Source organism: Eretmochelys imbricata, chromosome 20 (assembly GCF_965152235.1).
Source record: "Eretmochelys imbricata isolate rEreImb1 chromosome 20, rEreImb1.hap1, whole genome shotgun sequence".
Taxonomy (NCBI): domain Eukaryota; kingdom Metazoa; phylum Chordata; order Testudines; family Cheloniidae; genus Eretmochelys; species Eretmochelys imbricata.
The window spans coordinates 9,651,620-9,675,498 of NC_135591.1; the positions used below are offsets into that span (position 1 = coordinate 9,651,620).

The 23,879-nt window shown below is 54.8% G+C and overlaps 2 protein-coding genes across 2 annotated transcripts in view; one reads left to right on the forward strand and one right to left on the reverse strand.

The window, feature by feature from the left end:
- Positions 1-2,103: 2,103 nt before the first annotated feature.
- On the reverse strand, positions 2,104-4,318 carry LOC144277897 (resistin-like). The gene is made up of 3 exons (XM_077838921.1): positions 4,185-4,318; positions 2,713-2,790; positions 2,104-2,292 (listed from the first exon to the last, which is right to left on the reverse strand). The coding sequence occupies exons 1-3, from the start codon at positions 4,300-4,302 to the stop codon at positions 2,159-2,161; spliced, it is 330 nt and encodes a 109-aa protein (XP_077695047.1). The 5' UTR covers positions 4,303-4,318; the 3' UTR covers positions 2,104-2,158.
- A 12,577-nt stretch (positions 4,319-16,895) lies between these two features.
- Positions 16,896-23,879, forward strand: part of LOC144277659 (syntaxin-binding protein 2-like) — a 37,136-nt gene continuing 30,152 nt past the window's right edge. Inside the window, exon 1 of the mRNA XM_077838592.1 lies at positions 16,896-17,014. Within this exon, the coding sequence (XP_077694718.1) occupies positions 16,978-17,014 (37 nt within the window). The 5' untranslated portion in view covers positions 16,896-16,977. The remainder of the gene's footprint in view (positions 17,015-23,879) is intronic.

A 23,879-nucleotide genomic window follows, 5' to 3' on the forward strand; every position in this document is an offset into this window, starting at 1 on the left:
ATGGGGGGGCATAAGGGGATGCATAGATCTGGGGGTGTGTAGTGGGGATGGAGGGATAGATACGGAGAGTGTACGGGGATGGATAGATACGGGGGCCGTATGGGGGAGGATGGATAGATACAGGTGTGAGTATGGGGATGGATAGATACGGGGGTGTATGGAAATGGACAGATAGATATGGGGGGTGTAAAGTGATAGATATGGGGGTGTATGGGGTTGGACGGATAGATATGGGGGGATATAAGGGGATAGATAGATACAGGGGGTATAATGGGTGTTAGAGGGCTTGCCCGTCACCCTCCCACTTTCCTGCTTCTTGTCACGCAGACAGAAAGCAGAAGACCAGACATCCGAAGCGCAGACAATGCGATCTTTATTGGGGTTAGTTTCCAAGCAAGCATATTCCGAAGCCCTTCACACCAGTCGGGCTTATCTCTATACGCTGATAGAATCTGTTCCCCACGTCTCCCTTCCCAGCTCCGATACAACAGAGTGTTAGAGCGTGTACTCCGTGTCCCCCTTCCCAGCTCTGACGCCGCAGAGCCTTGCCTGTGTCCCTATTCCCTGTTCCCCCCCTTTGAAAACATGTTTCCGATTTCCCTTCCCTGGGTCCTGACCTCCGGGAAAGGGGCGGGGCTTAGCACACAGCCTTCTTGTCGGCATTTCCCATTGGCTGGCTCCCACCTAGCTCGCTGGCTCTTGTTACTCCCATTCTCAGGCACCTCTCTCCCCGCTCCATCCAGGGGGCAGCCTGGGCACATGACTCAGGCCTCGGGGACGACCTCGTTTTTCCAGCAAATGTCTAGGCCCTACAACGCTCAGCGTCCTCACCCCCAGTGCCTGAGCTGGGCCTCAGTTCCCCTCTGTGCACCGGAGCCAACAGCCCTCCCTCAGCTCCTGTCGCGAGCGCAGCCTGTCCCAGCACCACCCAGCGTGCTCTACGGGGGCACGTGGGTTCTGAACCGTGTCAGGGCAGAGCCTGTGCTGGCCCGGCATGAATGCTGCTGGTCCGCATGGGCTCTCTGGGGCTGGGCTCCTTTTGGTTACCTGCTTCGCTGAGGTCTGTACAGCACCTGGCGTAATGGGGGCCTAGCCCATGACTGGGGCTCCTGGGTGCTACCATAATACCATTCATAACGTCTCCTCTTGATTGAAAGACCTCAACTGATGTCTCTAAACCCAGACATGTGTCATTCCAGAGGCCCAGATCCTACTGGCCTCTGCCCTAAATCAGATACCTGCATGTGCAAATGGGCCAAATCCTGAGGGTCGTTAATTTGGGATGATCCTCTGTTCTACTACAAATACCCTAGCCCCTAGACTGCCTCCCAGGGGGTTGTCTGGGAAGGGGGTGGCCTGGCCACGCAGGCACCTGGTTGAGGTCTGGGATCACCAGGGGAGACTGAGGCAGGTGATAGCAGGGCTGCAAGGTTACAAAGGGCTGGGGCTGATCTATTTCCGGTCTTTGTACATTTTCACCAGCTAAAGAGGAGGGGCACCCCAGAGCTCTCCCACCCCCAGCTGCTGCAGCATCCCAATGTGGTGAGGGGGAACTCTGTGACCTGAACTCAGACAGACGCCGAAGGACTCCCCAGGGACAGGTGAGCTCGGGAGCAGTGCTGCGGTCGGGGGATGGTTGTTTCCTTTATGATCTGGGCTCTGTTAAGTGAGGAGCAATGGGGCTAGAACCCTGCACGCGGTGTCTGTGGGCTCCGTGCTACGCTGACCACCCGGCCCCTGGAAGAGGGAACCCAGCTGTCCCACACCTTCAGAGGGAATTCTGGCAGACTCCAGCACTGCAGCCTGCTGAGACCACGAGAAGCTCAGAGCACCCTGAGGGGCGGGGGATGTTCAATGTCTGGACCTCTGTAGGGATCTGGAGAGCTGCCAGCAGGGGCAGCCCAACCGATTTGGGACAGGGGCCTTTCTGGGGGAAATAGGAGGGAGGCAGAGTTGTGCCCCCTGCCTGTGCTCTGGCCCTAGGTACCAGAGCCCTGGAGTCAGGGGAAGAACTGAGCCAGAGAAGCATCAGCAGACCCAGATCCAAGTTTATTGATTGCACTGGGCACAAGAGGCCCAGCATGGTTCTGTGCCAGGGCCCACGGCAGGGGCAGCAGGCCGGGTGGGGCTCTCCGGTGCCCCAGGCTGGGGCTGGGCATCACTCCAGGCCTATCTTGCAGCAGCGTGCGGCCGTCCAGTCGATGCCGGCGCACTGGCAGTGGCAGGTGGAGTCGGTGCGAATGTCCCAGGAGCCGCAGCCCATTCCGCAGGCGCAGCCCGTGGGCTTGTACCCTGTGGGGGGATGGGGGAGGTGGGGTTAGGGAAGCAGCTGGTGGCAGGATGGGAGTCATGGGCGGCAGTGAGGTGCCCTGCTGTCTCCTCCTCCCCAGCCCCCAGGGCATGGCCCTGTGGCTCCCTTGCAGCCAGGCCACTGCCCAAGCAAGGGAGGTCAGTGAGACGTCCCAGGGGTCTGATCCAGGGGCCCACACTGGTCCCAGTTCTACAGCATCCAGTGCCCCCAGGGACTCGGGAGTGGTGCGAATGCCATTGCTCCAGGCACCTGGCAGCGTAAGTGCAGGGAGGCCCCAGTCAGGCTGGTGGTCCATCGCTGCCCCAGCTCAACACCCCCCAGGACTGCAGAGGGGGTGGGGTCTGGGCCCCAATGGCCCCTCCCTCCTTGGGCCTGCGGGGCACTCGGGAAAGTTCTCTCACCTGCTGGGCAGGAGACAAGTGCCCCACGCGCCAAGACGTCCTGGCAGAGTAGCTTGGCTTTGGCCAGGGTGGCGGACACTGCAAGGCAAGAGGCAGAGTTGTAGCCAGCAGGACCCTGGGTGCAGAAAGGCTGCCCCTCCCCCCAGGCTCAGGTGGAGAGAAGCTGCCTCTGCCCCAGCTGTTACCTGCACAGGTGGAACCCACCCAGCCCCACTCCATGTGGCGCTCTGCTCCCCCGAGTGGTGGCTGGGCTACATACAGCCGCAGCGCCAGACCACTAGAGGCTCCTGGCCTGAGATCTGGAGGTCTCATGTTCGATTCCGGTTGCTCACAGCCCCCCAGAAGAGTGTTACCTGGAGGAAGCTGCTGGGCATTCAGCAAGACCCCCCTGGGCTGTGAACAAAGGGCAGGGATGGAGGTAGCAGAAATAATTCCTGGCTGCTTCCCACAGCCAAGGCACCCCTAGGTGCTGGGACTGGGGGCGCTACCGTACTCCCTGGCTTGAAGAGGTTTCCATCATATACAGTTTGGTTCTCAGCTCCCTCACTATACAAATTCTTCCAGCCCTGCTGAATGCAGCCATATCCGGGTGAGCAGCAGCCAGCTGAGAGAGATGGGCAGAGCCAGCCCTGAGAGACCCCAACCAGCCCCACTCAGCCCCTGGGGTAAGGTGGTGCTCGCTGTGCAGACGGCACCTCATGGACTCAGTTTCCAGAAACTCCCGTGGGGTGACTGACCAATCCAGCAGATCTGTGGCTAAGGTATTGGGCTAGGCTAGGCTGGTCTGGTCTGGTCTGGGCTGCAGGAGATGTGGGTTTAATTCCTGCCTCTGCCACTGACTCCCTGTGTGACCTTGAGTGAGTCACTTAGTTCCTCTGGGCTTCGGTTCCCCTCTGTGCAATGGGGATGATGATCCGTCTCTTGGCAGCTCTTTGGGGCAGGCAGCGTCTCACCATGGCCTGTGCAGTGCCTGGCATGACGGGGCTCAGAGTGCAGCCACTGGAACAGAACTAACACAAACGCCGGCTCCGTGCTGTGCTCAAGACGGAACCGAAGCGGAGGAACGGCAGGGAGTCCCAAGGGTTCCAGCTCCCCCTCGCCCTGTTTACACACTGAACGGGGCTGGCTGGGAGCAGAGCTGGGACGGGCAGTCAGAGAGCTGCACCCGGTGGGTTCGCAGGAGCAGGAATTGAACCTGGGACCCCTGGAGTCTCTGTTGCATAAGTCAAAGCCCCAGGCCTAGCAGCTCAGAATCACTAGCAGAAACTATGTGGGCCAACCACTAGGGGACGATAGAGAGCCACAGTGTGAGATACAGATAATGTTGCTCTTGTATGTGGGCTGGTTCCACATCCCCCTCATTTACACGCTGTGTTGTACCTGTCTGACCTGCCCCCCTCCCCCCGCTACAACCACGCAGAATCTGACACACACACACCCATCTCTGGGGGAGGCACCTCCGGGTCAGTTACCTATGGAAGTAATCGCTGCCTGCACCTTCAGATCAACCACATTGTCAATGATGCACTGAGCCTCTGTGTGGCACGCGGGCACCAGGAGGGCGAGCAGCAGGAACACGGCAGCCTTCATCCCGCTGGGTGCTGAGCTACCTGCAGGGGAGAGACCCGGCCAACACGTCAGACCCCAGGACAGGAGCCCTCTGGAACCCGTGGTAGGAGCTGAGGTGCACACAAGGCAGCGGAGTGGGGCACAGGCAAGAGGGAAAGCCACATTGCCAGGGAAGGGGATGAGGGTCAAAGCGGGAACAGGTGAGCCCATGGGTGCAGGGGATGTGGGGAGGAGAATGTGGGCAGCTGGAAGGGATACTGAGGGGTGGGGGAATGTAACGGCAGCATAGATGGGGGAAAGGGAGGAAGGATTTGGAGCAGGAGACTGGGAGCGGTGGGTGGGTGGGGAGGCAGCAGGATGGTAATGAGGGGGTTATTGGGGAGGGCATGGAATGGCACCTCCATCCTAGGGGCTAGCAGAGCAGGACTGCCTCCATGCTGCCAGTGGGGACCATGTTCACTGGTGGTTGCATTTTCAGGCTGAAATCCACACACACACACACACGTACGTGGGGGAAGGGGGTTCCCGTTAAAGGTTTGAACCCTTAGAATTAGCTCCTTAGTGAACTGATTCCCCCCACACCGACCCCTCCCCAAAACAAAATTAAAAAGCACCCACAAAAAGAGCCTCATCTCTCTGCTCCAAGCTGCACCTGTTTCACTCAGGGCATGACTGTAAACCAGTTTGGTGAAAGCCATGCGAGTCGCAGTATGGACGCTTACTCCAATGGAATCGCCATTTGGTAAGGGATCGACTTAAGCTAAACTCGGAGACGCCTGGTGTGGATCAGGTTAAGGCTGGGCTACATTACATTACCATACATTACAGTGTGTATGGTAACACCCATTGTTTCACGTTCTGTGTATATAAAATCTCCCCATTGTATTTTCCACTGTATGCATCCGATGAAGTGAGCTGTAGCTCACAAAAGCTTTTGCTGAAATAAATGTGTTAGTCTCTAAGGTGCCACAAGTACTCCTGTTCTTTTAAAGGTATTTAGGTGCCTAATGATGCACATAGGCACCTAAGTCACTTTTGAAAATGGAACGCTGGCTCCTAAACTCCTTAGCTGCTTTTCAAGTCTTTATCCCAAGCCGATCCCTTGCTAAATGGAGAGCAGCTCAGTTCACATTAGATTAAGAGAGTCCCCACTGTGCCTGGAACCAGATTAAATCCATCAGATTAAATCCATTAAATCCATCAAATCCTGAAAGCCATTGAAAGTTACACCACCGCCAAGGCCCCAGGGAGCTGGGCACATGCAGGAGCTGTGCCCCAAATCCTGTCCCAAGGCTGAGTCTGGAGAATCCCACCCAACCAACAGTACAAACTCACCTTCTAGCACAATCTTGCAAGACGTTACTCCCCAATTCACAAGCTGCCCTTTAAATAGGAGCCAGCTGGAGCAGAGGTGGCAAAATCTCCCATCCCATTGGCCACTTGACAATTGAGTCTCCCATCAACATAAGTGTGGGGAAACCCCAGGGCTGTTCCTAACAAAGAACGTTTCTTTTGCAGCTTCCCTGTTTGCTCAACCCCTGCCCAGCTCTTCATTGCTAGGGCCAAATTCTCCCCTGGTGGAACTCCATTATATTGGTGGCGTTACAACAGCGTAGGCTTTGGCTCTGAGGGGCTGGACAGCCCGGGGGCTCCCCCTCTGTGGGAATTTCCTGGGTATGTGAGGGGGTTGCTGGAAGGCAGGGCCACTCTAGATTTGGCACCAGCTACCTGCAGATTGGAGACTAAGGGGCGGGCTGCGCTGCAGCCTGGAGGTGTAATTAACTTTGCTGGAGCTAGCGAAGTGAAAATAGCAGTGTAGCCTCCGTGGTGCAGGAGGTGGGATGGGTCAGCTGCCCCGTGCATGCACCCTGGGTCCCGGACAGGATCATACTCTGCGTGGCCAGCCCATCCCGCCTCCCATGCAGCCGTGACTACACAGCTGCTCTAGCCTGCTAGCTCAGTCGGTTCCTGAGCTGGAAATTACACCTCTGGCTACCGCGTAGAGGCAAGTGCCAGAGATGGGCTGGAAATGCACCAGCAGGAATTGTAGCCCAGCACGGGGCTGGGCAGAGAAGGCAGACATGCAATCAGAGCCCAGCTTTCTGACCTCTCTAGTTGCTAGTGTGAGCCCCATCTCACAGAGCTTCAGCCAGGAGGGACCATCAGACCAGCCAGTCTGTGTAGCACAGACCATTGGACCTCACCCACGTGTCCCTAATACTGAGCCCAGTGACTCCTGTTAGACAAAAGCATTTCAGCCCTCGGGTAACTCAACTGGTGCAGAAAACAGGAGAGATCGAGGTGCTGCCAACAACAGGGAATTGATTAGGGGAGGCGCCCAGCTGCTCCCAGCAGGCGATCCACGCGACATGCTGCAGTACAAGCAAAACCACTCCAAGATCCCTGCCAATCTGACCTGGGGGAATTGTCCTGAATAACCCCAAACCTGGGCTCAGCGTGACCTTGAGCATGAAAGCAAGAGCCACCAGCCAAAGACCCGAGTGCCATCCTCCCAGCCCTGGAGTGACGGGCACCTCTGTGCACCACTGCACAAATCACAGCCATTTCCACATAGCGCTGGGCCGCTGGCACACAAAGCCACCAGCCGGAGCTCCCATGGTCTAATGCACTGTACTGGCCTGTGTGCAGACACGGAAGGAGAGACAGTCCCTGCCCCAGAGAGCTCACAGTCTAAAGAGACAAAAGCCTGGGACAGGAAACTGAGGTAAAGAAAGGAGAAGTGACTGACACAAGGTCACCCAGCAGGGCAGTGTCAGAACAAGGAAGAGAACACAAATCGCCAGAGTCTCAGCCTGGTGCTCTAGTCATGAGACCACAGGGCCTCTAAACATAGAGAAATGAATGATGAGGCAGAGATCTTCCAAAGGTCACACAGTGCAACTCAGGGAGACAACACCGGCATAGGGGTGCACAGCACATTTCATTAGGGTGTGCACCGAGGGGATTTTATTTATTTATTTATTTATTTTTAAGGTGAACATTTATTGAATACTCAATCATAAAGGATATTATTTGTATTAATCAAACAAACTAAAGAAACTAAAACTGAACTAAACTTAATTTTTTTTAAATTAACAACTAAACTTTACTTTAAAAATGAGACACAAAACACTAAATTTTTGCTGTTGTGATAACCAGGTGTATACAAAGATACAGTCAATTTTCATGATCTTTATCTTTAACCACATAACGAGCTAACCCAAGTTGACCAAAACAGATTAAGGTTTCTTCATCTTCCTGTCCTAGAGAATGAGAGGTTGCTTACCAGGTGTTATGGACTTAAATTCCTCAATCACATCATTGTAATTAACTGACGAAGCCAATTCTTGTTCAACGTACAAAATCATGAGTGAGTCGAGGTGCCGTTGAGACATTGTACTTCTTCATTTGTTTTTTACATGTGCTAGTTTCGAAAAGGCTCTTTCACATGAACAGCTTGTCTGCTCCTTTTCTTATCTTAACAACGAACCTATACATATTTTAAAATTAAAAGGGGGTACCATACGATTGAATTAAAATGTAAAGCCATGGGCTTGTTATGCTAACCCCCGTTCTGCGTCCCCTGACTGTCCCCGGGATTCCCTGCCCCAACGTCCCTGGAGCTCAGGCAGGCCGGGCAGGACGAGCTTGCCCACCCCTGCATTAGAGTGTGCTTGGGCACACCCAGCACACCCCGTATGCACGCCTATGATCACCGGCCTGACAAGCCGGACAGATGGTGTCTAGTGACTGCCATTCTCGCTAAACAAGTACCTCAGAGGTAATATAGAAGTGTTGTAATAGTGAGCTTGCAGCAAAGCAGGAAATAGAACCCAGGGGTCCTTACTCCCTGCCCCACCTAACAGACCCCACTTTTCTCCCAAAGGGGGAAATAGAACCCAGGAGTCCTGACACCCTGCCCCCCTGCTCTAAACCTGTAAAAAAGGGGAATTTTCTGTAATATTTTTATATTTCCTAGGCAAGCCTCAGTTTCCCTCAGTACTTTGCATTGCTCCCCAGTGAGTGCAGAAGGGTTAAATCTGCTCTTGGGGCCGAGCAGAAGCCATGAGGTGATGGGTCACGGAGCTGTCTGGGGTGGAATGAGTGGGGGGTTAAAGGACTGGCTGAAACTGACCGTATCAATGGAGGATCCAGAAACACAATGGGACCCCAAAGCCAGAACAACTGACACCACTCTGCAGGCAGAACATGTGAACTCAGCATGGGCCTGGGGGAGGAGGAGAATGGACTGAGGGGTGGCAGGAGGTGCCAAGCCTAGAGTGGCCCTGCCTTCCAGCAGCTCCCTTACATACCCGGGAAATTCCCACAGAGGGGGAACGCCTAGGCTGTCCAGACCCTCAGAGCCAAAGCCTATGCTGTTGTAACACCACAAATATAATGGAGTACCACCAGGGGAGAATTTGGCCCTGGCAAGGAAGAGCTAAGGAGATGCAGAGCTCTCACCTGGGACTGACAAAGAGAGAGGGCCAAAAGTGGATTGGCTGGGTGGCTCGCTGGCATGGCCGGGATGGACGGTGTCTTAGCCTTTGCTTCTCTGCACTAACCTGGGGATTTCTTGGGCTGGGTTCTAGCTAATAAACCTGACGGGTTGTAAAGGCTCCTTGTGTCACTGCAAATCCTTGCCGAGGTGTGTTGGGGCCTGAGGAGTGGACAAGAGTCTAACCCAGGTGTATGTCTCAGCTGGATTCACTCCAGCCCCAGAGGCTCAGTCGCAGAGGCATTGAGGATACGTGGCCTATGCTTGAGGAAGAGCCTGCAGGACCCCTTGGGGGACTGGCCCACTGCAGGGATTCCTTTGAGGGATTGTTTAAAAGCTGGGGCATAGCACAGATCCTGTGGACCAGTGACAGATCCCCACTCCTCACACAGAGCTGGGAATGGAACCACAGGGCACTGACTACCATCCTCTCCAGTGCCCAGCTGCCCTGAACCTTGGCACAGGGGAAATCCCAGAAGCAGAAGCCTGCCGGGATTGACACAATAAGCAGATCCCCCTACACCCAATCCACAATGTCCTTCCTGAGAGCAGTGGGTGTGTGCAGGGGAAGCTCCTGCATGGAGCTGGGGTGGGGTGGGGGGGCAGAGGGCAGGGGGAAGGTAGGTTCCCCAGGGCCCCCCTTCACTAGTGCTGAATTCACACATCTCATTGACACTGACGGGGCTCCTGCTGGGCGCGCCCAGCCCCTCTCGGCAAGGCACAATCCTTCCATTGTCCCCAGCCCCAGGGCAGCCGTTCACCCAGCCCCGCTCCCTCAGCAAACAGACTTCACCCACATCGGAGCAGCCATGGACTGGTTGGTGCAGACGTGGCACTGTTTCTGCCAAGAGCCAGGGTCAACCAGCCAGGGGACCGTGTTAAAACTGACACACGCCAGGCTCCCCCAGGGACCTGGGAAAACTGAACATTTCCCCTGGGCCCCCCTAGTCAGCAATTGTTCCTCACCCACAGCACTGAGTCCGTGTGAAAAACACTGAAAACTTCATTAAGGGGGCCAGGGACAGAGCTGGCACCCGGGAAAGCAGCAACCACAACTCATCTCAATACGTGCACTCCTCCTCCTCCCCGTCCCCTGCTCTGCGGACCGTGCGGGGCCTTGGCTCTCTCACAATTTGCCCCATACAAAGGACGTCTATAACTGAAAACTAAACCACCCACCCCTGCAGTGCCTTTGGCAGTGCCCCTCCCTGCAGGGGTGAATGTCCAATTAACCCCCATTCTGCTTTGCACCATCCCAGAGCCCTGGAAAACACTGGGCCAGCCCCCTTCCAGCTGCCAGGGGAAGCTGCCTGGTCCCGCACAGAGACCAACAGGCTGGCCCAGCGATAGTGATTTCAGCTACGCTGGTGCTGGCAGGGGGCGTTGCCTTGAACCACAACACCATCGCCACAATGCCACCTCTGTACACCAGTCCACTACTGATCCAGCTACAGCAATTACAGTGCCAGTGGCACTGGGGAAAGGGGCCCTTATCAGAGTCACTCAGCGCGGTCAGTGCTCTCAGCAGCTTCAGCAAACAGCTACCAGGGATGGGGGCCCATTAGCAGATAAAATACCCATGCACAGAATCCATGTCACCACACTCTCACCCCCCCCGCCCCCCCCCCCCGCCTTAAAATGAACCTGGCTGGTTTGTGCCCATGCTCTACTCAACTGTGCAAGACGAAGGCTCTGGTTATGGTGACTCCTCACTCAGGGTTTGCTGGTGCACTTCTGCTGCCGTCTTGTCGTACAACAAGGAGCCCCACCTTTCATCAGCCCTGCACCCACAACGTAAATGAATGTTAAACCAAATGGCCAAAATGGTCCCAGTGGGCAACAAACATGCAAATAAGGTCTAGCTCATTCTGTCTCTTCCTCCAGTTCACCACTAGATGGCGGCAGAGAGCCCCTCTCCTCTACATTTTAGGCCACAGGGCTTATTGAGGTGCCCTGTGTACATTGGGCAGGGAGGGGGGTTGACTGGGTTGAGCACACAGGGCTGGTGCTGTGTTTGCTGCTTTGTTATTGCCCTAGAGGGGTTCTCACAATAAACGTTTTTGGTGGCCTCAGAGTGTGGCCACCAACTCTCACTGGTGCCTGCTCTGACACTTTTTCCTAAAATACTTAATTAACTTTAGGAAAAACAATTAAATGTGCACAGATTCACATCCAAATCAGTGTGATTTATATTTGTAGGGTTTTTTGGCAGACTCAATAACAAAAATAATGCTGCCTCCCCTTCCCCTCCCTCCCCCCACCAATCCAGGGCTTAAGTGAAAAGTGATATTTGTATATTTGTTAATATCACAGCACACTTAGTAGCTACCTGGGAGGCTATGGAAAGTGATAAGTGATATTAACAAACCTACAGGCATCACTTTTCCATAGATAGCTAGTAAGTCTGCTGTGAAAAGTGACACTTGCATGTTTGTTAATATCACTTTTCTCAGCAAGCCCCAGGACCCATTAAGCCCTGGGTGGGGGCGGTCGGGGGGGAGGAGGGCGGAGGCAAAGGGAAGGCAGCAGGGGCCAGAGGCAATGGTGGGATGGATGCAAGGCCTGGGGAAGCAGCGGGGGCTGGGGGAATGGATGCGAAGCAAGGAAGGCAGCTGTGTCCTGGCGGGGTGAGGGGGTATGGCCACAGGACTGTGGAAGGCAGCGGGGGCCCAGGGCAATGGGGTTGGGTGATAAGCCCCACTGTCTCATGGCCAGAGCCAGGGCCTGATGTCTACTGCCATGTGGCCAGGACCAGGGGGACTCAGTGCCCCTGGCTAGAACCTGGAGCCAGGGATTGCAGCCTGCTGCCATGCAGCCGGAGCTGTGGGTCAGTGCCTGGGGCCAGTGACTCCTGCTGCATGGCCAGAGCCTGGAGCTGGATGCTGGAGCCCAGGGGTGCATGGCTGGAGCCAGGAGTCAGCGCCTGCCTCTGCATGGCTGAAGCTAACACTCGCTGCTGTACAGCCAGGACCAGGGGTCAGCATCCGGAGCCAGCTCCCACCACTGCATGGTGGGAGCCTGGGAACAGAGCTGTAGGTCGGCACCTGCTGCTATGCAGGTGGGGAAGGGGATCAGCACCAGGGGCTGGGGCCACATGGCTGGAGCCCAGGGCCAGTGCCTGCCACCACACAGCTGGAACTGGGGGCCAGAGGCTGACTTAAGCTCCTTGGCCGGAGCCAGGGGTCAGCACCAGAGCCAGAGGTTGGTGCCCAAAGCCCTGTGCTTGGAGCCCGCTGCCCTGTGGCTGAGGCTGGGGGTCAGTGCCTGTGGCCAGCGCCTGCCATTGCGTGGTCGGAGCCTGGGACTAGAGCCAGGAGCCAGCGCCTACTGCCACCCAGGTGGAACCAGGGGCAGGAGGCTGAAGCCCTGCAGCTGGACGCCAGGGTTGCATGGCCAGAGCCGGGGGGATGGTTCAGTACCTGCTGCCCTGTGGTCAGAGCCCTGGGCCACATTGCCAGGTCCCTGAAGTCCCGCCACTGGATCCTGCCGCCCAACCCTCCCGGGTTAAGAACTCAGCTGGCTCCTGCAGCGTTGTGCCCCACCTCTCTCCAGAGGCGGTGCAGGGCGGTGCATCCAGGAGCAACAAGGAAAAAGGGGGCAGGGCGGAGACTTCCCTCTGCCCCCCACCCCCCGGCCCATCACTGCCTAGGAGGCTGTCAAGGCCTCACGAAAAGCCTCTGGTGGCCTCATTTGAGAAACGTTGCCCTAGAGTACAAGGCAGAATATACTGCTCTGTTCCTGTCAATGTGGGGCTACGTATGCTGGTTTGTTATTGTAGGGTCACACAGGAGTGCTGGGGACTGCATACACTCGTCATTATAGGGTTGCTCAGTAGAGCAGGGAGCTGCATACACTGGTTTGTTATTGCAGGGTTGCTCCTGAGTGCAAGGTGGAACCACCTTCCCCACCCCCAAGTCTGGGGCCTCGTAGGCTTTCCCATCGGCCACTTGATTTCACCAGCATCGGTGGGGGATAAAGCCCAGAGTCTGAGCTATTCTGACTGTAGCCAGCAGGGGAAAGCAGAGGACTGCAGATCCCCTGCCTCCTCATGACCATACGGACACTGGCAATAAGATTTTGAATGGCTCCTAACGTTGGGTGCCCACGTTGAGACACCTGGGACCTAGATTTCAGAGGTGCTAAACACCCGCAGCTCCCAGCGGGGCTCGTGGGCACTTAGGGTGTGTCTACACTGCAGTTACGTGCCCACAGCTGGCCCAGGCCAGCTGACTCCGGCTCACAGGGCTCGAGCTGAGCAGCTGTTTACTTGCAGTGCAGATGTTCTGGCTTGGGCTGGAGCCCGAGCTCTGGGACCCTCCCACCTCGCAGGGTCCTAGAGCCAAAGCTCCAGCCTGAGCCCCAAAGGCTACACCGCAGTTAAACAGCCCCTTAGCCCGAGGCCCGGGAGCTGGAGTCAGCTGGCCTGGGCCAGCCGCAGGTGTGTAATTGAAAATCAGCCCCCAACCGTCTCTGGGTGGGCACCAAAACCTGAAGCATCCAGTGCTGGCCATTTACTCCCTGCGGAATCCCTGGATCTGAACTCCATGGGCGAGGCCACCTTGCCTGGCCTGCATTTGGCTCTAGGTTGCATCTACTGGGAGCCTAGCAGGTCCTCTAGGTTTCATGTATCGTGAGGGCAGCACTTGGCTGTGGGAAGGCTCAGTAATTGGATGAGTCTGTTCAATTACACGGATCTGCTTCTAGCCAGGCCAGCATGAAGCGGTTGCCGGTTGCATTTTGCTTGGGTCTGTAAAACAAAATGAAGTCAAAGTGGCTGCTGGAAGCAGCGCAATGAACGTTTAAAAAGAATCAGTGGCAGAGCTAATAGCGGGCCGAGGGGCAACCGTCCCCCTCGGCAGCCATTAGATATTCGTGTGGTGCCTTTTCAAGCCAATAGGTATAACTGAAGGTGAAACCACCAATGACCCAGCTGCCTCCTGGTTCCACCACTGCTCAAAATGTAGCTCCGCTGATACTAAGAATCCAGAGTCTATTGAGCAGGGACATGGGACAGACAGCACCCTTGCTTGGAGAACCCATGCTTTGCAAAATGAGACATGGACTTTCATTCACCCTGCGCTGAATTGCAGCCACTTCTGGGGTGGAGCACAACAGCTGCATAACAACACACAGCAACACTGCTCAGGGATTGCTCACCCAGCACTGAAATGCAGATACCTCTGGGGTGGAGCGCAGCAGCTGTTGAACAGCCACAGAGCGACACTACTCACAGTTTAGAGCAGGATGTGAAGAAGACTCTCACTTCCATTCAAAAGCTCTGGGGGAGTTTACAGAGACAGACCATGCTGTTAACCTGAGCTGAACAGCAGCCATGACACAATAGATTGGGTCTGCACTGCAGGTAACCAGACAACAGCTCCTGCCATGAGGGCATTTGTTCTGATTGACTGAGGGAGGGATGGGGCAGGGAGCCAGTCAAGCCTGGGGAACAAATTCCTTCTCCAGGACGCTTTGCTCCAGGATCTTGCAGCCCAGGCTCTACGGCCATTAATTACTGCACCACCCAGCAGGAAAGGAAGGGCTGAGGCAAGTCTCTGTGCTCCACATGTCACAAGCGGACAAGGCAGAATGAACCATATCACAGAATGCATCAATTGCATAGCCTGGAATAAAACTCAGGAATCCTAACTGCCAGCTCTCTGCTCTAACCGTTAGACCCCCACTCCACTTGCAGTCAGGATAGAACCCAGGAGTCCTGATTCCTAGACCCCCCCACCCCGTTTGTCTAACCTAGTGGTTCTCAACTAGGGTTACGTGTGTCCTTGGGGGTACGCAGAGGTCTTCCAGGGGGTACACCAACAGGAGACATAAAAAGCATTAGCAAAGCCAGGACAAACTAAAATTTCATACAGACAATGACTTGTTTATACTGCTCTATTTACCATACACTGAAATGAAAGTACAATAGTCATATTCCAATTGATTTATTTTATAATTATATGGTAAAAATGAGAGAAAGCAATTTGTCAGTAATACTGTACTGGGGTACAGTAGTCTGGAAAGGTTGAGAGCCACATCTCTAAACCACTAGGCCTCCCACTGCACCCACAGCTCCGGATAGAACCCAGGAGTCCTGACACCCAGCTCCCTGCTCTAACCATTGGACCCCACTCCTTTCCAGAAGCTGGTGATAGAATCCTGGAATCCAGACTCACAGCTCTGTACGTTGTGTGGAGGTGATGTGTAATTGGACAGAGATACTTTGCAGTGTGCAGCTTTGCTTGGCTCATGGGGCCTTAATGGAGAAATTCTGTAGCCACTGGGTGCCATCTGGTGGCTGGAGGTGGCTCAGTGGGACTTAGACGTACAGTCCGTGCTGTGATAGCCAGTGCTGGTGGAGGCCCTTACTCAGGCAGAGCTCGCTCAGGGCAGCTGGACAGCCAGCCCCAAGGGCACACCCTGTGCCCGAGGAAGGTGAGCTGCGGACTCTGGTCATCAGGATTGGGTGCCTACAGGGAAAGGTGACCAGGAGTTAATGAGGCTGGGAGTGACCTTAGCTCCAGAAGCATCCCCTCTCCTGCTGCTAATGAGCAGCAGCAAGGGGCAAGACTAACAACTGAGCCACGTGTGGATCAAACCTAGGGCCTTCAGCTGCTGAGACCCAGGCCTCTCTCTTGAGCCAAAGGAGGAGATCCGTTGGCTGGAATCAGTAGCAGGTTGTTATCCTTAAATTGGCCACTAGGGGGACACATGCACCAAGCCAGAGCAGCCTTAGGCCAGTCCAGGGTAGAGGTCCATGTAGGATTTGCCCCAACCCCGGTAGAGTTGCATCAGGGGCTGCCATGTAGCTGCCAGCTCCCAGTAGCCATGATGCCCAGCAAGGCACTGGGCAGTGCATTGCTAGTGCCCTTTGCAGCTGTTCACTAGGCTATTGGGGAGGGAGGGAAGGGTGAGGACGAGTCCCGCACCAGGGGAAGTGCTGGGCCGGCTGGAGGGGCCTGGCTGGTGAAGTTCTGGTTGAAATGATTGATGGTTTCAATTCTCCTGGGATTTTCTCGGATTAGAAATGATGGCCCAGGTGCCTGGAGCCTCATTACGGGAGGGTCCCACACAGTGGATGTGACCAGAATCCATAGAGCTCAGATCAGAGTGAGGCGAGCAAGGGCCCTGGCTTGGGGGCTGGAGTTAGAGGGTGAGCAGCCTGGGGGTGGGGAGCTAGTTGGAGTTGGGGACGAGGGGCCTGGCGAGGGCAGTGAGAGTTGGCCAAAAAGAGGTGTGGGGGGGGGTAAGAGACCTGGGAAAGGTCTGCTGGTTAGAGTGGTGGGAGTGAGGGGCCCGGGTGACGGGGCAAGGGGACCAGCGAGGGTGCGAGGGGAGGCTGGCTGGAGGTGGGGGGCCAGAGGCCTGGCAGCGGGAGAGGGGAGGTTCGTTGGAGGTGGGGGGCAAGGGGCCCAGCTGAGGGAGTGGGGAAGCTGGTTGGAGGTGGGGGGCAAATCGCCTGGCAGGGGAAGGGGAGGCTGGGTGGAGTTGGGGGGCAAGGGGCCCTGTTGAGGGGGTGGGTGGAGGTGGGGGGCGAGGGACACTGCTGAGGGGGAGACGCTGGTTGGAGGGGGGACTTGCAGCTCAGTGGGGGGCCCTGACTGGAGTGGGCTGAGGCCCCACTACCCCAACCCAGTCCTCGCTTTAACCCTACCCGAGGCCCCCGCCTCCCTCTGCGCCCCACATGACCAGGTGGGGGTTCAGTGGGGACCTGCGTGGCCCTGTCACCGGGCCCAGCCTTCGCAGCGCCAGAAGTGGGGGGCTGCGGCGTTCGGCCGTCTTCAGCCTTGCAGACATCGACCCGCCAGCACCCCAGTTGCTTTATACTGAAATCAGTCACGGGGGGGGGTGTAGGGGGGGCTGTCCTTCCGTGACACTGGGGGCCCTCGCCCAGCCCCACAGACACTCCCCAGAGCAAGCCAGGGAGAGGCCAGGGCGCGCCCAGGGGCAGGAGCAGCCGGGGCAGAACCCAGGAGTTCTGACTCCAGCCCCGCCCCCCGCGCAGTTGAGTCCCACTTCCACCCCCAGGGCTTGGGGGGGCGAGGCCAGGAGGGGCGTGTCCCCACGCTCGGGGGGGCGAGGCCAGGAGGGGCGTGTCCCCACGCTCGGGGGGCGGGGCACGGGCGGGGCGAGCTCCTTGCCCCTGCCCCGCGCGCGGACCCGGAAGCGGCGGCGGCCCGGAGCAGCAGGAAGCGGAGATGGCCCTGGCAGGGCTGAAGGCGGTGGTGGGCGACAGTGAGTGCGCGGCCGCGGGGGGCAGGGCCCGGTCGGGTGTGGGTCTGGGGGGGAGCAGGGCCCTGGGGCGGGGAGGAGGGGGTCTGCCCCATCCCCCAGGGCCGCCCCTTCCCTTGGGCTGGGGGGCGGCGTCTCCTCCTCTTTCCATCAGGGCGACTCCCGCCCTCGCATCTCCCCGGCACCCCGGCTGCGTCTCCGGCCCCGGCACCCAGCCCGGCCGCTCAGCCTCTGGCAGAGGGCAGGGCTCCCTAGTGGCCAATGCTGCCTGATGCCCTGTGTGTGTGAGGGCCCCAGGGCCGTTTGTGGTTTCCCCCTACCTCCGCCCCCCCCCCAAAGGATGATCCGGGAGCCCCCCAACGACACCCAACCAAGTATTGGGTGAAAGCCACCCCAGCCCAAAGCCGAGTTGCCCCAGATCCTTTAGCAGTGCCCAGGAGCGCCCCTGCGCCTGGAGGGGCACTTCCTGCTTCACAGCTCACTTTAAGTCAAAACAAAAAGGAGGACTTGTGGCACCTTAGAGACTAACACATTCATTGGAGCGTAAGCTTTCGTGCGCTACAGCTCACTTCATCGGATGCACTTTAAGTCAGCTTCTTAAACTCTGACCCGCCCCAGTGACAGGTCAAGCTGCTGAGCTGGAGGGATCTCAGCAATAGCTAGGCAGGATCCAGGAACTGAAATCCGCTTCTGTGCACTGTTGTGTTCCTTGGTCCAGACCTCTGTGTCTTAGATTGGTGGCTGGCCCCCATGCTGTGGTATCTGGGCATCTCACACTCTTTAGTATATTTGCCTCACCGTCCCCTAGTTATTATCCCCTTTGTGCAGAGGGGCAATTGAGGCACAGAGACACGCAGCAACTTGCCCAGGGTCACATACGGAGTCGGTGGCAGAGCAAGGAATTGAATCCATGGTCTCTCAGATCCAAAGCTTGCACCCTCAAATCGTCACTGCTGGGCCATCTTTCTTCTCTTGCAGCTGCCTAAATCCTGTCTGCTCTGTGTGGATGTTAAATGTCCTGCTGCTCTTTGTGAGGTTTTGTCCTGGTGTGCTGTGTGGAGGTGGTTGTGCTGATCCCCAGAAGTGGCTGCATTTTACTTAGTTCATAAAGAAATGTAGCCACATTTATAATTATTATTAACGTCTCCGTTGCGCCAGGCCAAGAGGCAAGCGAGCCATAGGCTCTGTGTTTTGCATTGCTCAAGGCTGCACACAGGCACACTAAACTCTGCCAATTTCCCCATTGCTGAAGGGGAGATGGTGGAGATTTAATCAGCTGCTGCCGCAGTCTGTGTAGCGTTTTCCATATGCAGGATCCTTTACAAGTGCTGGTTCTTGTTGCTTTCACTTCCTCTTGGTAGTGCCTGTCCATGATGGATCAGCCAGGTGTGGTTTCCCATTGACATAACATCCAGGATACAGGAGGGATAAAGATCTCTCCTCCTTATGTCGTCTCCTTAAGCTCTCCTGCAAACCGTGTCCTGCTTGGCTTTGGACTGGGGAAGCTCCCCAGGGCTCCAGACACAGGTAGAGGGAGACATCTGGTGCTTTTTGCAGGCTTTGACCTGGTTTAAAGCACCACTTAGGGGGAAAGAGGAGAAACTGGCAAGAAGTTATAGGCTAGCACTTATCCCATAGTCGATCATGCAACAGATGCCTGAACAACTCATTGGTTCATCTGACACCTCTGTGAGGGAGGTGGATAGAGATGAGAGCTAGGCTGGGCAGGCTATGCAGAGAAACCACCAGGTGAAGTTAGGATTTGTGTTATATTGGAAGCTGTGTGAGGCAGGGATTGTCTCTTTTGTTCTGCGTCCAGCGCCTAGCACAATGAGGGCCTGAGCCAGCTCTGCGGCTCCTGGGCTAGGTGCTACTGTAATGTATGTAGTAGGTATACCAGGCAAGGCAGCTCCAGCTGCCAGATCTCTTCCGAAGAGCTGATTCTGACATAGCTGTGCAGGCCTCTTTCCAAAGGCTTTGCACTGCTGTCACCTTGTCTTTCCTCTGTAAAGATCCAGTAAGATCAGCACCAGATGCTCCAGTTAAACAGCCATCTGGGGAATGCTTGAAGGCAGAACTTTGCTGTCTTGCGTGCTTTATCACCGGCATGAAATCCAGCGACCTCTCCTTGCTTCTCAGTAGAGACGGAATAGCTGAGATTATGTGCCCTACGTTGATGTAGAGAGGTGTCATGTCACTAAGGCCTTGTCTGTGGTTGGGATTCAGTTCAGCAGCTAGGAGCCAGTGTAGTGGTCCTGGTATAAGCCTCAGAAATGAGGAGGAAAGCTGTAATTTGCACTGCTGGAAACACCGGTATAGCACAGTTTGCTCCTATACAACTTTTCTTGGCTACTTTTGTATGTTACCCCCTTTTCCCTTCACCAGCTGTCTTGTCTCCTTAGGCTGTCAGCTCTCTGGAGCAGGGACTGTCTACTACTGTCTTTGTACAGTGCCTAGCACAGCACCAGTTCTTGGTTGGTCCCCAGGCACTACAGTACTCACGATCCCTAGCTCTCGTCTAGTGTTTTTTGTGAGTAGAGGTCAAAGCGCTTTGCAGAGGAGATTAGTATCATTATCTGCCTGTTACTAATAGGGAAACTGAGGCACAAAGAGGGGGACGTGACCTGCCCAGGGTCACCCAGCAGGCTAGTGACAGAGCCAGGAATAGAACCTGTGTCTCCTGAGTCCCATCCTGTGCTTTCTCCCCTTGACCACACTGCCTGTACTTGGTCTTTGCACCTGTTGCTAGTCACCAGTGGCTGAATCCCAAGGATAAATCAGGCCTAAAACTTTATCTTCCCAAAATGTCCTACAGAGCATTTACTGAACCCCCGACCAGTTGAAATAAGCAAAGAGTAAATGATGGGATGCTGTGGGCTTCAAATGTAGGGTCTCTGTAATGTTGATCTTGTGCAGTGTAACAATTAAGCATGGTACAATTTGCTTCTTGTTTATAACGGGTTAAGGAGAAATGGGTCACACTTTGTTTTAGGAATCCATTTTGAAAGGGTTATAAATAAGATATTTGAATGAATGGGTAATCAATTACAGAGTCTACTGGATGGGTAACACCTTTCACTGGTGCACTTAGCCATCTGACAAGTGCTACTCATGTCTAACATGCTTATAACTTCTGTTAACCCATTGTACGTAGAACTTTAAAATCCAGCCTGTCTGATAGGATAATTTGCAGTTAGCTGTTATGTCCTTCTAGGTTTTGCTCTAACTACTTTACTGTAGAAGAAAGAAGGGTTTAGTCAGAAGCATTAACATTAAGTATATCAGTGAAATCTGCTGCTAAGAAATGCAGAATTCAGCTGGAGAAAAATGAGTAAGCAGCAGACAAAGTAGTCCACATAGCTTAGGTTCTTGAATAACGAGAATGGGCTGTAACTTTATATTCTCTCTGTTGGGGGGAGGCTCGGCAGTTCTTGTAGAGCTGGGGAAAATCTTTGTTTTTTCAGTTGTCTGTTCCCTTTGGAAAATTCCATAACTTGCAAACTCTGCTGTGTTTGCTTCCAGCAGCTATTATCAGAACTAGGTTGCAAAGGGAAGGAGGGGAATGGAGGGAGAGTTTTGGAGAGAACGTTCCATCCAGGCCGGGGGTTGGGTTCGGCATAGCCCAGCCTGCCCTTCAGTAGTATTGCGTTGTGATGCAGGATGTAATCGGCGCCTACAGGCCTAGGATCGGTGACTGTGCTGGCACACTCTGGCTCATCCTTTCCCATCCCTGCTGCTCTTCTCTGCAGCGGGAGATGGTTTGGGGTGAACTTAAACATGGCTAGAGACTGCAGAACTGGGAGTGTTAGAGGAGTCTGGAGGCACAAAACCAAATCCCCAACCAGGGCAGGGTCAGGTGTGTGGCCTGTTTCCATTCCATGGCACTGAGATCACAGTATATCAAAGGCATCAGTGCTGTCCCATCCCTACTGACGTACAAGGTCCACCTTGTTATGCTGAGAATAAAGGAGGCATGAATGGCAGGTAGATACAGAACCAATTACAAAAGATGTTCCTGTGGCTAGCAAGCAGCGAGCCTGCGGGATTCCTAGCAGCACTAGACCCTGGAGTCGGGAGCACGGGCTGGGTATCTGCACAAGGAAGAACATTTGTAGCCAGCCGCTGACAGAGGACGATGTGGAAGTCAACAAATGGCTACGCAGGTGGTGTAGGAGAGAAGGCTTTGGATTCTTTGACCATGGGATGGTGTTCCAAGAAGGAGGAGTGCTAGGCAGAGATGGGCTCCACCTAACAAAGAGAGGGAAGAGCATCTTTGCAAGCAGGCTGGCTAACCTAGTGAGGAGGGCTTTAAACTATGTTCACCAGGGGAAGGAGACCAAAGCCCTGAGGTAAGTGGGGATGTGGGATACCGGAAGGAGACACGAGCAGGAGAGCGTGAGAGGGGAGGGCTCCTGCCTCATACTAAGAGAGCAGGACAAACAGCAAGTTATCTCAAGTGCCTATACACAAATACAAGAAGCCTGGGGAACAAGCAGGGAGAACTGGAAGTCCTGGAAGTCCTGGCACAGTCAAGGAATTATGATGTGATTAGAATAACAGAGACTTGGTGGGATAACTCGCATGACTGGAGTACTGTCATGGATGGATATAAACTGTTCAGGAAGGACAGGCAGGGCAGAAAAGGTGGGGGAGTTGCTTTGTATGTAAGGGAGCGATATGACTGCTCAGAGCTCCGGTATGAAACTGCAGAAAAACCTGAGAGTCTCTGGATTAAGTTTAGAAGCGTGAGCAACAAGGGTGATATCGTGGTGGGAGTCTGCTATAGACCACCGGACCAGGAGGATGAGGTGGATGAGGCTTTCCTCCGGCAACTCACGGAAGTTACTAGATCACAGGCCCTGGTTCTCATGGGAGACTTCAATCACCCTGATATCTGCTGGGAGAGCTTAGAATCATAGAATATCAGGGTTGGATGGGACCTCAGGAGTTCATCTAGTCCAATCCCCTGCTCAAAGCAAGACCAACACCAACTAAGTCATCCAAGCCAAGGCTTTGTCAAGCCGGGCCTTAAAAAGCTCTAAGGATGGAGGCATTAAATGGGGGGATGCCAGGGACAGGCAGAGCTAGTGAAGCTGATGGACCATGTTGGCCCAAGAACTAATGGAGATAACCTGGCCAGGAGTAAACCGGCTGAGCTTCCACCAGGCCCCGGAGAGGCCAGGCTGCAGCCTGCTCCGTCTAACATGGAGGTCAGCCCATTTCTCCTGCTATCTGGTGGTAGCAGCACATCCCCAGCTTTACCAGGTGCCCCAACCCCCCAGATGCCATGGCCCCATGGCACACTGCTGCCTTTCTGCAGGGCAGCAGGCAGAGAAACCTGACCTCCTCTCAGCCCAGACTGTAGCACTGTATTCACTGCATGCTAGTCCCAGGCTGCCTTTCCCTGGAGCGTCTGGAGCTGAAGACAGAACCTGACCGGCAGCATCTGAGCTCAGATCAAATCCTGCATCGTGACATGATACAAACAGACTGAACCCAGCTCCTCCAAGCCCTGGGCCTGGGTGGAAAGAGCTCTCCAGACTCACTCAATTCCCCTTCTCCACTTTGCGACAACCGCTCTGAGAAACTCAGCAGAACCCCAGACAGGTTCCCCCTTTGCGAATTACACAGGAACATCAGAGAGGTAGGAGCCGCCTGGCTCCAGGAGTCCAGTCCCGGCTATTGCAGGCTGCCCCATCATACAGTCTTCTTCTGAAACTGATATTGCTCCATCTCCAAGCTAGCTAGGTTCTCTCCCCCCATTGCATCGACTGGGAGGCTGCTCAAGCCATCAAATCCTTAAAAAATGGGCAGGCTCCTGGCAAGGATAACTTGAATGGAGAATTGTTCAAGGTAAATCCTAAATTAGCAGCATCTATCCAGGCCCCTCAATTTACATCAGTCTGGGAAAGGGAAAAAGTACCAGATGAGTGAACCAATGTGGTTATAATGAAGATACCAAAGAAAGGAATAATAGAAACACAGACTATTAGGGTTGGAAAAAAACCTTGGAGGTCATCTAGTCCAATCCCCTGCTCAAATCAGGACCAACACCACCTAAATCATCCCAGCCAGGGCTTTGTCAAGCTTGACCTTAAAAACCTCTAAGGATGGAGATTACATCACCTCCCTTGGTAACGCATTTCCTCCACCCTCCTAGTGAAATAGTGTTTCCTAATATCCAACCTAGACCTCCCCCACTGCAACTTGAGACCATTGTTCCTTGTTCTGTCATCTGCCACCACTGAGAACAGCCAAACTCCATCTTCTTTGGAACCCCCCTTCAGGTAGTTGAAGGCTGCTATCAAATCCCGCCCCCCTCTTCTCTTCTGCAGACTAAATAAGCCCAGTTCTCTCGGCCTTTCCTCGTAAGTCATGTGCCCCAGCCCCCTAATCCATTTTTGTTGCCCTCCACTGGACACGCTCCAGTTTTTTCACATCCCTCCTGTAGTGGGCGGGGGGGAACTAAAACTGGACACAGTACTCCAGATGAGGCCTCACCAATGTTGAATAGTGGGGAACAATCATGTCCCTCGATTTGCTGGCAGTGCCCCTATTCATACATCCCAATATGCCATTGGCCTTCTTAGCAACAAGGGCACACTGCTGACTCGTATCCAGCTTCTCATCCACTGTAATCCCGAGGTCCTTTTCTGTAGAACTGCTGCTTAGCCAGTCGGTTCCCAGCCTGTAGCAGTGCATGGGATTCTTCCGTCCTAAGTGCAGGACTCTGCACTTGTCCTTGTTGAACCTCATTAGATTTCTTTTGGCCCAATCCTCCAATTTGTCTAAGTTATTCTGGACCCTTTCCCTACCCTCCAGCATATCTATCTCTTCCTCCATTTTAGTGTCATCTGCGAACTTGCTG